Source organism: Engystomops pustulosus, chromosome 7 (assembly GCF_040894005.1).
Source record: "Engystomops pustulosus chromosome 7, aEngPut4.maternal, whole genome shotgun sequence".
Lineage (NCBI taxonomy): Eukaryota > Metazoa > Chordata > Amphibia > Anura > Leptodactylidae > Engystomops > Engystomops pustulosus.
Window position 1 is genome coordinate 38,357,296 of NC_092417.1, and position 13,672 is coordinate 38,370,967.

General features: G+C 43.4%; 1 protein-coding gene across 3 annotated transcripts; it reads left to right on the top strand.

Moving 5' to 3' along the window:
- The first annotated feature begins 1,350 nt into the window (after positions 1–1,350).
- LOC140069607 (serine/arginine-rich splicing factor 5-like) lies at positions 1,351–12,592 on the top strand. Of its 3 annotated transcripts, none has more exons than XM_072115502.1 (8): positions 1,351–1,493; positions 5,369–5,499; positions 6,670–6,740; positions 7,144–7,257; positions 7,796–7,868; positions 10,488–10,561; positions 10,879–10,989; positions 11,515–12,592. In XM_072115502.1, exons 2-8 carry the CDS (start codon positions 5,374–5,376, stop codon positions 11,708–11,710), a joined length of 765 nt encoding a protein of 254 aa, XP_071971603.1. In that variant the 5' UTR covers positions 1,351–1,493; positions 5,369–5,373; the 3' UTR covers positions 11,711–12,592. The 3 variants fall into 3 exon arrangements, with proteins under 3 accessions (XP_071971603.1, XP_071971601.1, XP_071971602.1); XM_072115500.1 differs by lacking the exon at positions 1,351–1,493 and adding an exon at positions 3,028–3,169; XM_072115501.1 differs by lacking the exon at positions 1,351–1,493 and adding an exon at positions 3,028–3,169 and having other exon boundaries at positions 7,799–7,868.
- The last annotated feature ends 1,080 nt before the right edge of the window (positions 12,593–13,672 follow it).

A 13,672-nucleotide genomic window follows, 5' to 3' on the forward strand; every position in this document is an offset into this window, starting at 1 on the left:
CAAAAAACGGAACTGTCCCGTCGAATTCGACACCTCTGCATAGACCTCAGGAAAATTACCTGCTGAGTTTTCACACAGATTCATGAGTTCTTCTCACGCACCGATGACCAATGAAAATGGGACGCAAATACGAGCAAGAATAGAACCTGCTCTGTCTTTTGTGTCTCGGGCAGTCGCCTCATGCACATGGCTGAAATTTACAGATGTGTGCATGTGCCTATAGAAGAAAATGAGGAGGTGTGCTGGCTTAAAAAATATGCCTGCATTAATGTCATGTTAACACGTGTTAACACAATGTTGACAGCAATGTAATGAAGCAAATCTCTCCCCTGTTGTGATGCGTTTGAAAACGCATGTGATTACGCCACGTGTGATTATGCCCTACGGCTGGTTGCCCATGAGCAAGTCAGGTCCGACAATCTCAATCCATGCGCTGGAGGGATTTTCCGGACCGAACTATGAACCGCTGGACTGAACCAGTGATATGCGATTCAGTACGGGAAATCCCTTCAGTGCACGGAGCAGGTTCCTCAGTCTGCACTGTCCTAAGACCTCCTGCACATGCCGGGATTTTCGGGACAGATGTCAAGGGCTTTGTTTACATTTGACAGATGTCCTAAACTGGTGCCAACCGTATCTTTATTTCGCATTCTGACGCAACGTCAGATATGAGACATGGATGTCTTCATGTTCAGTCCTATTGGAATTAATTGAAATCCGTAGAATACGGGCTGCACTCAGTTGCGAAGCCTGTGTAATCCGTGTGCAATCCGATTTTGCGCTCTGTTGCTAGGAAATATCATGACCAATTTCTAGGCCTACATTTTTATCCAATTACATGGTTGACCAGCCTTTTTTAAATTTTTTTGCAGAGCCGTAACAACGGATAGTATACAGATGCTACACGGAACGTGTTTCCATCCATACGGATAGGTTACTGATTGGATACTGAACACATACAGAACGCGAATACTGAGACGTTGTCTGCAGGTGGCTGCGTCCCCACATCGCATTTCAACGTGTGCAGCCTTGGGGTGTTATTTAAGATTCAGGACGCTTTCACACGATGCGTTGCGTCACGTTTTTTGATGCACTGCGTCTGCTAAAACGCAATGTCACCTCAGTATGTGATCAAGGCTGAAGCCTTTGGAATGCGTCAAAAACGCATCAAAAAACGTGAAGCATCGAGTGAATGCGCCCTCAGTCTCAGGTACTGTAGGTCAGTCTTTTATTTAAAGATAATGACACCTGTATCCCCTGTAGGTAGGTGGACATTCTGGCATCTCCAGTGGAGAGACACTGGTGCAGGACAGGAGGAGCTGCAGCAGGAGCAGCAGGGGGCGCCATAGTGACACAATACACACACTCAGCGGACACCAGAGGCCAAGTGTTCCCATGACTACACGCCTCTCCCCCTCGCCGCCATCTTGTTTGGAGTCATATCCGGAGATTCTCGGTCGCCATTTCATTCTCGGGAAACAGCGATCGCGTTGGTGAGTTGGTGTCGGCGGGAGCTTCCCTCAGCCTGGGCGATGTCTGGGGGGAGGACACGGCTCCGGGGCTGTGCCGGGGACATTACTGTGTGTAGTAATGGAGGGACCCGGGAACATATGGGAGAGGGGGCTGCACACACTACGACTCCCAGCGTGCACTCAGGTGGAGGGATTGTCCGTGCATGCTGGGAGTTGTAGTCCGAGCGCAGGTTATGGTTAGTCCGGTGTGCAGGTGACATAACACGGCAGGTATAGTGTATGAGGCCATTGTGCAGTATGGAGGCCGCCATACAGGATGTGCACCACCAGGCCGCCGCCTCCTCCATGGCCGGGCCTATGGCAAACACCAATCTAGTCTTATATATACACACACAGATATATATCTGTCCATATCTTCTGTGTATGAGCTGGGGTCTGCATGACGACATTAATATTATTATTGTGTGCAACTGAAAAAGCTCATTTGTTGCCATGCAATACCGCGTGTAACCACTAGACCAGTGTGCGGCGCTGTGGTAGCAATATGGCCGCCACTGGAGGCTCATGTGTTATATGGGGAAATGTGGTGCATGTGCTCAGCCTCTATTATTCATAGGAAATCTTCCATCATGATAAACCAGGGACATTACTCATACATCCAGCTAGTGGGGCTGTGGTAATCGTCTTATATATGTTATCCATGGCCTCCTTCCTTATAAAAATTGACTGAAAGCTCTGGGAGTGTTACCAGAACCCCTCTATGCTGTAGCTCTACAGGCTATTGCAGTGTCTTACCCTGCTCCTTCAGCATTTCAGTGGGGAGGGGGAACAGTGTAACAACACGTGAAGCTGCGGCATGGAGGCGATTTAATGCCCCACCAGAGTTGATTTTAGAAGGCAGGAGGTCATGTATAACAAATATAAGAAGATTACCACAGTCACAGGGCCTGGATCTATGTGGAAGTGTGCCTGGTTTATCATGATGGATTCTGATGGTAGATTTCCTTTAATGGAGGCTGTGGACAGATGATATACAGGACCGTAGGATTGCAGGGTTACACAGGCGGGATGCTAGTAAATATTAGCTGTAGCTCAGGGGGTCGGTACCACAGACATTGTGAGGCTGGGCTGTTTGGGCTCTGTCCAGTATCAGCTGAGATTCTGTCTTCTTATGACCGGGCCCAGCGGTGCCTGTAGTCAGTCAGATGCTGTTGATGTCCGTCATATGATCGATCATGTTACCATAGTAAAACATAAAACTTTCTGGAAGGGTGAATAGAGACTTGCCAAGCAGAGATATAAATATATGACGGCCGTGCCAGACTGTGCCATAGGGGGTGTCACCGCACCGGCTACGGAGCTACCGGTCCTATAATCAGAAGCCATTTTTTTTCTGGGATAAGTGAAGAGGGTGATGTCCTGCAGCCGTCCCATCCTTCACGGAAAAGTCTTATAAACACATTACTGTCTATTAGTAAATAGGGAAATGTAAGGTTTCTCCAGTCTGGTGTACATGTGGCCAGAACTTCCCGCTATTGCGCTCTTCTAGGCCTCTGTGACTCCACTGCTGTTTCTGCTCATTTATTACCCCTACTCTGCTTCCTAATAAATGTTCACATGGAAGGAAAACCTGTCCTGTCAGAAATCCGAGGCTGGACCCGTGGGCTTCTGTCATAGTCCACCATTTTTAACATGGGGTAGGTTGCTCATAAAAAGAGAATCCTGTGAAATTGTTTATAGAAAATCTACATTCTGATTGGTATCCTATTAAGTAGCATCACTGACCAAATCCTCTTTACGCCCTAATGGCCTTGTATTAGTATTTTATGTCTTTTTTTTTTTTTCAGTTTTTTCCTAAAAATGTTTATGAGCTGCAAGTGCTCCAGGGGATGTCACAAGAAGTGCTCTGTCTGTACAGGCCTTAAAGGACAAGTACCACCAAGATGAGACTGTATGCAATTGAGCTTGAGGGGCTCCACCAACTCCTATGGAGCCCCCTTCATTCTGGTGGCACATGTCGTTTAACACACCCCTGGAGCGCTTGCAGATCATTATCATATTTTTAAATGTCATTTTTAGGAAAAGGAGACCCTAAAAAAACCAATTACAAGGGCATATTCGGGATTAGGACACTGGCGCTGTTTTACACTGTATGAATCGGATGCTAGATGCAATGCAGAAGTTGGTTGAGAGGGTCTTGGACTCCCTGCACACAAACAATCTAGGGCAGAAAGCTGCCATATAAGTCCCAAAATAATTGTAATCGCTATTGAACTGCCAACAATTACAGTTATTCCCCCCATCCCCATGCCAAGGGGCGGCGGAGAGGACCTGTGCACTCGCTACAATTAGCAACCGTTCAAGCTGAATGCTCCCTGATTGAGCATTTCTACAGCAGGTAGGACCCGGTATAGAAATGTACACTGACAGCAGGACCTCTAATGCTGCACTAGGTTTCCGGAGGGGCTGGAGTTTCATCATACATCAGCCTATGATCCGTGCCCCCCATAGTTGTTGTCCATGTGCTTTTGGTGTTATAGTAAAGATAAGAATCGCCCCAGGCTTGTAGTGCTGTGAGCTATAGACCTGGAGATGCTTGTCTTCTAGAGGGAATTCTAGAAAGAACATTTCATCTTCCTACCTGAGGGGGGTAAAATCTGATGACAGGTTCCCTTTAAGTAAGCTCTGTCCTTGCTGAGGCTGTATGTATTGTGGTTTATGGAAATTTGTGCGTGTGTTTTGGAAAAATGCAAATTGTGTGGGTTAGATGCAAAAACTAGTCCACACTTCTAGTGCAGCTTTGTGTGTGCCTGGTCCTAGGCCCTTTGTCTTGCCATCTGCATCTGCTGCTCCCAGCCTTAAAGGGAACCTGTCATCAAAAACTACTACCAGTATGTTGTCTAGCAGCTTTACTTGTTTTACTGCCCCTCATGGTTTCATCACCCAGAAAATCAACTGTGAAGTGAAATGTAAACTGGTAGTATATAGTCAAGGAGGCGGAGAGTTTAACGGTGAAGTCAGACTCTCCCTCCATGACTTACATCATGTACCAGACTTAAGGAGATCTGGCTAGTGATTTCTCCTCTGTGAGGGACCATTAATTACAATATAGGGGGCTTTCTGAGGCAGGGAGAGCTTGACTTCAGTACTACACTCTCCGTCTTCTTGATTTTATACAACAAGTTTACACCTCACTTCAAAGTTGATTTTCTAGATGATTCCACCACCTTGAAAGAAACATCTGGAAGGCGTTCAGCTGCTTGACAACATTAATGGTAGTGGTTTTTAGGTATATTTCTGCTGACCGGTTCCCTTTAAGCCACCTGAGCAGGCCTTCAGACCATAAGAAGGACTATTTACGTGCCAGGTCTTCTCTCCGCTTGTATATACTACTATGGAAAGAACAATATGTAAAATAACCCTCTGCCATCTTGGATGTAGCTCCTGATGCTTATACCTGATGTGCAGAGGCAAAGCTCCTGGGGTTTCTGTCTCCTCCTTAGCAGCCCCTTTGTGGCAAGACTGGGAGTACACCAGGTTATTCCTGGCCTTGGCACTGAGCAGAGAAGACATGGATTATTCTGCCTGGCACTGGAAACCTGCAAAGTATCAAGGTAGATGAAATACACAGGCATTTCCGCACACATAGATGATCTAGAAGGTGTACATCATGTAGAGGAAGCCCAGGAGCCACATAGATTGTAAGCTCTTGTGGGCAGGGACCTCATTCGTATTGTTTCATTTTCTGACCCTGTGAAGTCTTATGTCGGTACATTTCCCCCATGATCTGTAACGCGCTGAGGAATATGATGGCGCCATAGAAAGATTTCTAATGTGCCTGATGTCCCCTAGAAAGTTACACATTTATTCATGGCGTTTCTGTTTCTTCTCCCCAGATAAGATGAGCGGCTGCAGAGTATTTATCGGGAGGCTTAGTCCTCATGCTCGTGAAAGAGACGTGGAGAAGTTCTTCAAGGGGTACGGACGTATCCGCGAGATAAACCTTAAAAGTGGCTTTGGCTTTGTGGTAAGAATCATCCCTGCTTGTCTGTCTTGTAGAATAATTGTCCCCCATGATAGACCACGCTCCCAGGAGAGAAGGGAAAATAGACTTGTTATCAGAACAACAGCCTCGCCTGTACTAGCGCCTGCTTGTGGGGGATTCATGGTCTGTTATATCACATTATAGGAGGGTTTATGCAGTCATTGGGATTCCACTACATGGGAGAAGATTTGTGCTTATGGGTCGGGGGCATATTTTATCGAGATTGTTAGATCAGATCACATAGTCCAAACTTCTTGTCTTAGTGGTTCTCTGGTGGCTGGTTATCTTTATTAGCTCCACATATAACAAGGGGTTTTCTTGCACTATATGCGTTTTTGATGATGGTGACCTTGCATTGATCAGCTGTTCCAGCACCTCCAAGAAGGCTCTGCCTTGTGTACACAACAAATAGGATCATTCTGTCCTGTATAATCCATTACCGGACTGTCTGCCAAGCGCACTGAAGATGTGCCCGCAGCAAGAACAAAGGTTCACGTCAGGGCACCATAGAACAGCTTGTTAGCTGCCGCGTTTTTCTCTTTTTACGCTTTTTCTTGTTATTTGTTAACAGTCGTGTAGCTCAGCAGGTTAATCTGCAGTGGAACAATTACTGTTAACCTGTAACCTGCAGAGACTTGTAAGAAGAGAGCAAGGGGCATGCACTGCCGCTACTTGTCTAGAGGATTGGCTGACTAAGGGGAATTCGGGTTCCCTGTGGCTGCTCTAGAGATACGCTTAGTTTATTTCCTCATTATCTGGCTGTTGGTATGAACTCTCCAGTATTACTTGCTGTTATACAGTGCACTTTGCTTGGTGGGGGGTCTCTGCACTGTATAAAATAGTTACTTTGTGAACTCAGATGTCTGAAAGGCCCTTAGTCATAAACGAAAAACGTTTAGTATGGGAACCCAATTGGTGGCCAAAGACCATGTGAAGAAGGATTGCCATGACTATTGATAATCGTAGGGGACATTTGTTTTGAAGGTGCAACAGCTGGGTGATGTGTTTTTGGCTAATGTTCTAACAAATAGATGACCGATGCTGATTACAGGGTAGCCTTAGACAATAGGGAGACGCAAAGGGGTTCTGAGATGTCCAGGGGCATAACCAGTGCACAATGATGATCCACTTACCTGACTTTGTTTGCTATAGGAATTTGAAGACCACAGAGACGCAGATGATGCCGTGTATGAACTGAATGGAAAAGAACTTTGTAACGAAAGGTAAAGGATCACGTTCTTAACATAAATCTGTAAGACAGAAAAGCTGAGCTCCAGAAGTTACGTTGGCTATTAATAGTATAAATAAGAAAACTTTAAGGGGGTTTTCCCACAAAATATGGTTCTAACGGACCCCTCGTTCTCGCAATCTGAGGGAGTCTCCGCACTGAGCACCCCCAATGATCAGCAAGATAGGGCCTATCCACAGGATAGGCCTTAACTTAAGTTCGTGGGAAAATCCCAATGAGAACTATTTATATACAGAATAATCATCAAAATACTATTTTTTATTTTTTTTTTATTACATTTTTTTTAATCTGTATATGAAAATAGGATAGTCGGCCAGAACTTTTTTTTTTTTTATAAAAGGTAAAGACAGAAAATGTATTTATTCCTATTGATTCAGGGTCACAATTGAACATGCAAGAAACCGCAGAGGCAGAGGAGGCGGAATGATGGGTGGCGGAGGCCGTTACCCAATGCGCTTTGGCTATCGTCAGTCAAACAGTGGTGGACCTAGGTAATGATATTCTTAATCTGTGTATTTTCTTGGTGTATTTGCCCAAAATTCTCTTTGGATTCTCTTTTTTCTTTTCCTCACATTGGAGATGTATTTGACCTCAGACCACCATTCTATACAATATATGGACATTATAAAATTTCATTGTTACTGGCTCATTGTTTATTTGGCCAACAGCAATTCCGTTCTGGGTCACCGTTGTATGTGAAAGCTTGGCTGCACCCATTCAGTCTGTGTGATTTCATTGGAGAGAAAAGATACTGATAGAGAGGTTATACGTGTCTGATATCTGAGGGTTCCACCATGTAACCTTTATATTCCATACAAATGAAGCTCATAGCTATTAGACATGCATAATTTGTAGAATTTTTTTTTTTTTCCTTTGGCCAATTTTTCTTATTCTTTCTCGTAGTCAGATTTTGCTGTGTACATGAATGATGTACCCTTCTTACCATAATACTAGTCTGTGCGGCTTTCTTATGTTTCTGCCGTCATGTTTTTTTCAAACATGTTGTCACTCGGCTGTTTGTTTTGGCAGTAGGTATGGACCCCCAGTACGCACCGAGCATAGAATAATAGTGGAAAACCTCTCGTCACGGGTTAGCTGGCAGGTGAGCATCTCTCGTTCTTACTTACATTGCTGCAGGATTAGTTTTTGGTTTTTTTTTTTAATGTTGTAAATGGTCACTACTACAGTGGGTGCCGTCACTCTGGTACCTGATAATTCACATCCCGTTCACAAAGTGCTTCCATTGTACTCTGTAATCTAAGTCCATGCGCCCAGTCATTCAGCAGGATGGTATTTACTATGTTTTTTTTAAGTAAAGCATCAGTAACATGTGCATTGGTTCAACTATCTATTTGTTATACCTTTCCATGGCTGTGTCTAACGTTATGTAAAGCTAATGTGATGATTATCATGTAGAGAATCTGACACGGAGAGACCCCTCTAAATTACGGTATCTATTAGATCTCCTAATATCACACAAAGCTAGTAGCCCTCCAGAACTGGGAATTAGAGTGGGATCAGCCGACAATCGCTCTTCCCCCATCAGAATCGTTATTCCAGGGAATGTAAGCAGTCTCCGGAGATCCTTTATCAGAACACATGCACCCTCAGCCAAGGGTGTTTTTAATGATGGTTAGCTGGTAAAGTATACAGCCAGCCTCCGACATTTTACCTGGCTAGTGGGTCAACAAGTAACTGTACTGCTAAGTGTAAGGACATGTAATCTATACCCTAATTTTTTGTGGTCTGTCTCCTGCTTTGTGTTGTAGTGGAGCAATATTAAGGAGTTTGTGAATGAATGGTTACCACTATCCTGATGCATTTACACATTAGAAACTGTGCATGCAGTATTATTATTTTTTAAACCCAAACCAGGTATGGATAATAAGATAGAGAGAGATAGATAGATAGATATATATATAATATATATATCTATATCTCTATTATTTACCAATCCATTCCTGCTTTTTGGAATGCACCGGGAAGGACCACAGGGACTGGTACCATTCATTGCTTTAACCCGGTAATGGGAAGCTGCTTTTTGCATTGTTTTAAAAACGTGCTGCTAAACACATCACCGTAATTTTATTTTCTTGTGTTTTATTTATTTATTTTTTTAGTTCTTTCTTAGAGCAGAGCAGCTATTGGGGTACAGTCTGTCTGAATGTAGCTATTGCTGTAGGGGTAGAGGACCTACTGAGAAGCCAGGGACTGAGCGCTTCTCATAGTTTTAAGGATTCAGTAGAACTTGTGTTTAAAGGGCCAGACTGGTCCTTTATGCACTTTCCGGCACAATTTAGTATTGTCACTTACTGAATCCCTCAGTGTGATGGCGTCATGGCTGTGGCAGCTTTTCCAGGCATGGGGCTGTGTGTCCAGCTTGGGTAGGTCAGAGGTGAGTGCAGGTAGGTTATCAGAGCCAGTTTTCCAGTTGGTACATGGGGTGTACAATAAAACGCATGACATATTACGTGCAGTTGTCGGTTTCATTTGCAGGATTGTGCACATTTATAAAAATCCTCTTTCACTCTTACTGATACTGTGCTCTGAACATACCCGGACAGATCATAGACGTCAGAACGTGACCGCGTCTGTCGGTCCACTGAGGTTTGGAAATGTTCAGTGAATAAGCTCTGGAATTTTTTATTTTTTTCGTTATTTTCTTTAGCTTTTTTAATCCTATACTGTAAAATGTGCCAATGTTTGACAAATGACTATAAATCACAGTAGAGAGAGTGCGACCTGAGGATTGTCGCAGTGTGAGATCTGTACAGAAATGTTACACATCTTAAGCCTGTTTTTTTATATATATATTTTTGTGTTTAAGTTGCACATCTATTTTTTTTATTTTTTTATTATTATTATTATTTAGAACTAAACTGATATTGCTCCATCCTGTGTTGTAGTAAATATTTTTTTTCACAGACATATATCTAACCACGTGCATTTTGAACCTCTTTTAACAGCCTTTCTTTGGGTTAAGCCTCGTTTCTCTTGTGTGGAGGAGAGCCCAAGAATTTTTGGTTTGCTAATGGCTGAAATTCTAGGGCTGGGCCTGTTCTGAAGTTTCCTTTTGGTTCCTATCACCCTCCCGCTTTGCCGATGTAGATCTTGGTTTGCCCAGATTTGAGCAAGAGTGGCTAGCTCAGGTCAGCCTCAGGTTCTCTAGCCACTTCCAGTGATTGCATCCAGTGGTTTCAGGTTAAACGTCACTCACTTACTGAGACTCTGGTGCTCCCCTGCCGCCTTCCACCCTTGTCATGTAAGTGAGTTGCTCACAAGGTCATCTAGGTTATGGACCAGCGACTGTTTGCTTAAGGTACCTCCGACCACTGGTTATATATCGTGGTAAGTAACTTGGGTTTGAAATAATATAACACCAAGTAATAAACGCAGACTAGTTAAGTATATGTAGCAGTGAAGATGTTGCATATAGAGTAATACCATTTTGCATCCTATAACCATAAATGCTTATGTTCTTAATGTGACAGCAACATAAGTAGATTTGCCTAAGAAACGTTTAACATGTCTACACACGTAATGTATCTGCATATTGCGTAGCTCAGCTTCCATACATGACACTAACACTGATTTATCATAAGTTTTTAGCGAAGCCACAGGTCTTTTCAGGGCAGTATCGATATGTTATACTTTTATGCACAATTACACCCAGTGTAAAGAGCTGTGTTGGTGAAGAGCTAACCAACGTCACTTGTTTCAGGATCTGAAGGACTTTATGAGAAAAGCCGGAGAGGTGACCTATGTGGATGCACACAGGAGTAACAGGAATGAAGGGTAAGCACTCGCAGTAAAGCACACAAATGCTGTAAGGAGACGTGTGCTAGCTATTGTTTCTATGGCTTGCACACAATCCCAATGCCCGAGCCACCAGATTCAGAGCAGGTTCTATTGTCAAGTTTGGTGTTCAGCCATTCTTTTCTACCATCATCTGTGCATGAGCGAACCGCACACACTGGGGACACGTAACCAACTTCAGGCCTGAAAGGGACATTTAGCTCGTGGTTGTAACTTGATGGGGGAAAAAACTTGACAATGGAGCCTAAACAAGCCAAGTATTAAAGATGCGCTAATCTTTTTCTTCCATGTTTAAGGGTCGTGGAATTTGCATCCTACAGTGACATGAAGAGCGCTTTAGAGAAGTTGGACGGCATGGAACTTAGCGGGCGAAAAATAAAGCTGATTGAGGATCGCAAAAAGCACAGGTACGTGACACGTGCTCTGCGGGACAGCAGTTTTGTCACAATCTTTGTTTATGGAAGAGACAACATTCACATGTTAATTTGTGCATTAGCCGTGAAGTTTTTTTTACTTAATACGTTCCGGTCAGTGCACACACAATGTTCTATGACTGCGCTGTCATCCATATTAGGACGTGTATGTATACACACTACAATGTTCTAGCACTGCGCTGTCATCCACATTAGGACGTGTATGTATACAGACAACACACTGTGGACAACACATCATATATCTGTAAAAGACCATTGTCCATGGATAAACAGTGTTTGGCAGCAGATGTTGCTGTGTTGGAAGATCTAAACTGAAAAATATTGATATGGGCAAAATTGCAATGGTTTAAAGGGTTTTCCCACTAACTAAAGTTAGGCCCTACTCCATTAGTCTGACAGAGCGACAAGGGGTCTGTACCTGCAAGTTTGTACGCCTAGCTCACAGCCAAAGCATGTCTGTATAACATGATGTGATTTGGTATGGTTTCTTCCTTGTAGTAGGTCCAGGTCAAGAAGCTACTCCAGATCCCGCAGTAAGTCCAAGTCTCGCGGATCTTCCCGGTCTGCAAGCAGGTCCCGCTCTCCTAGTCGTACACCTGAGAAGAAATACAGTCAGAAATCTGGCAGTGGTGAACCTTCCCAGAGCTCCCCCAAACGCCAGTCCCGATCCAGTTCTGCAGAGAGCCGCGGTTAAGAAGTCACCTGTAACATGTAGAAATGATGAATGAAGGCTATGTGCCCCAAGAAGAAGATTATTGCTGGGGTTGAAAGGTTTTCACAGTTTTATGTAACCAAAGCGCCTGTAAAATAATCTGGCATAAAAAAAAAGGTGGCCTAATGCTTTGTTTTTTTTGTAAATATGCGATCTGGCTCTTCTGCCTAGACCAGAGATCGGCAGGAGTAATGTGACCCTTCCTAGTCGACATGAATTTCACTGTGTAGATGAGTGAAACTTGTCTATTTTGTTTTTTATTTTTATTTTTTTTCTGACTTGTTTATAAATTAAGTTAAGAAATGTATGTAGATTTACGAGTTCCTCTATCCATTGACCTCACACACTGCCCTATTCTTTATAATAAGCGTTTATTGCCAGAGAAATGTACGTTTCAGTGAATATATGAAAAAGAATAATTTGTGTATAATAGAGCATGTTACATCCGCTAGGTGTCATTGTTACAGATCGAGGTCCTTTATTTACAGCCACTGCTTAGTTTTTTTTTTTGACTAGTCGCATTCTCAGCTTCATTAGTTATTGTGAATGTGAAGGATGAAACCTCCATAATATTTACAAAATATAGAAATTAAATCTTTTTATTTAGAATTCTCAATTTCAAAGACCTTTTTTTTTTTTTTTTTTTTTTTCCTATAGGCCTTTGTAACATTACAATTTTTTATTTTTATTTTTTTTTTGAACATTTGTTAAATTGATCTGGTTTGCATTTGTGATTGGTTACTAATAGTTGTCTTTTGAGAAATTTGGTTTGAAGTCATTTGTCTGACTTTTGATCCGGTATGTATCCTTATTTCTGCTTTTGGTTAATTAAAGAAACTTAAAAAAAAAAATGATCCTTTTAAAGCAATGTGTTACTATGTCTATTTATTTGAGTGACAATGGGGAATTGCACAAAAGTTGCAAAGTCTTTTGAGCAACCAATTGTAATCTTCTTTCTTAAGGCAGGAATTTTTAAATTGAAAGCTTTAACTAAGCAGGGAGCAATAGTTACTGCTTAAAGGAAACTTACCACCAAGGATCTACCTATCAAGGTAGATCTGGTGGCATGTTCGTCTAATGTATAGCAGTATACAAGTTTTTAGGGCTAATTCTAGGGTTAATTCCCTCAATATGCAAACTTCCTAAAGAGGCTACTTAGGGCATGGAGTAGCCGTGCGCAGCTACGAGGAACTGCCCACACTCGTCTGCGAAGCTGGGTACTACGCTTGTGTAGTAGCTCCGGCTTCAGAGCAGAGACTGTGCTGGCGGCCTGCGTTCTGCACATGCGCAGAACCCAGCTCCACAGAAGTGCGCCCGCAGGTCCTCGTAGCTGCGCACTGAAGATGGATTGGTAGGCATAGCGCAGGACACTACTGGGGTGTGGTGTAGCCTCAGTTCCAGTTACTCCATGCCCCACTAGCCTCTTCAGGATATTTGCATATTGGGGGTATTAAAATTTATAGAAGTTCTGGGCCACAAAAGAATTGGCCCTCAAAAGGGAACCTGCCACTGGATCTACCTTAATAGGTAGATCCTTGGTGGTAGATTACCAATGGTAGATTTCCTTTAAAAGGAAATCTACTTTCTGAGAGATTCCCTGTCCGGGCAGCAGCAGCATCTCTTTTTATTTGTGGTTTGTTTACTAATTTAGGGATGCAGCTGCTGCAGAAATAAAGTTTTAATGCTTAAATATGCAAATGAATTTCTAAGACCGCTCTGAGGGCGATGGCTATTCCATGACTCGCAACGTACAAACCTGCCTCTACCCACTCTGACCCGTCTCTGGCAGCATTCAAGCTCTGCGCAGTAGCTCGTTGTCAGCAACAGAACAGGAGCCATTGCGCAGAGCTTGATTGCTGCCGTGGATGCTCCAGAAGAACGGGCCAGAGCAGGTCTGTGGTGGCTACTGGGGGCGTGGAGTAGCCTTTTCCCGGAAGCTGTCTG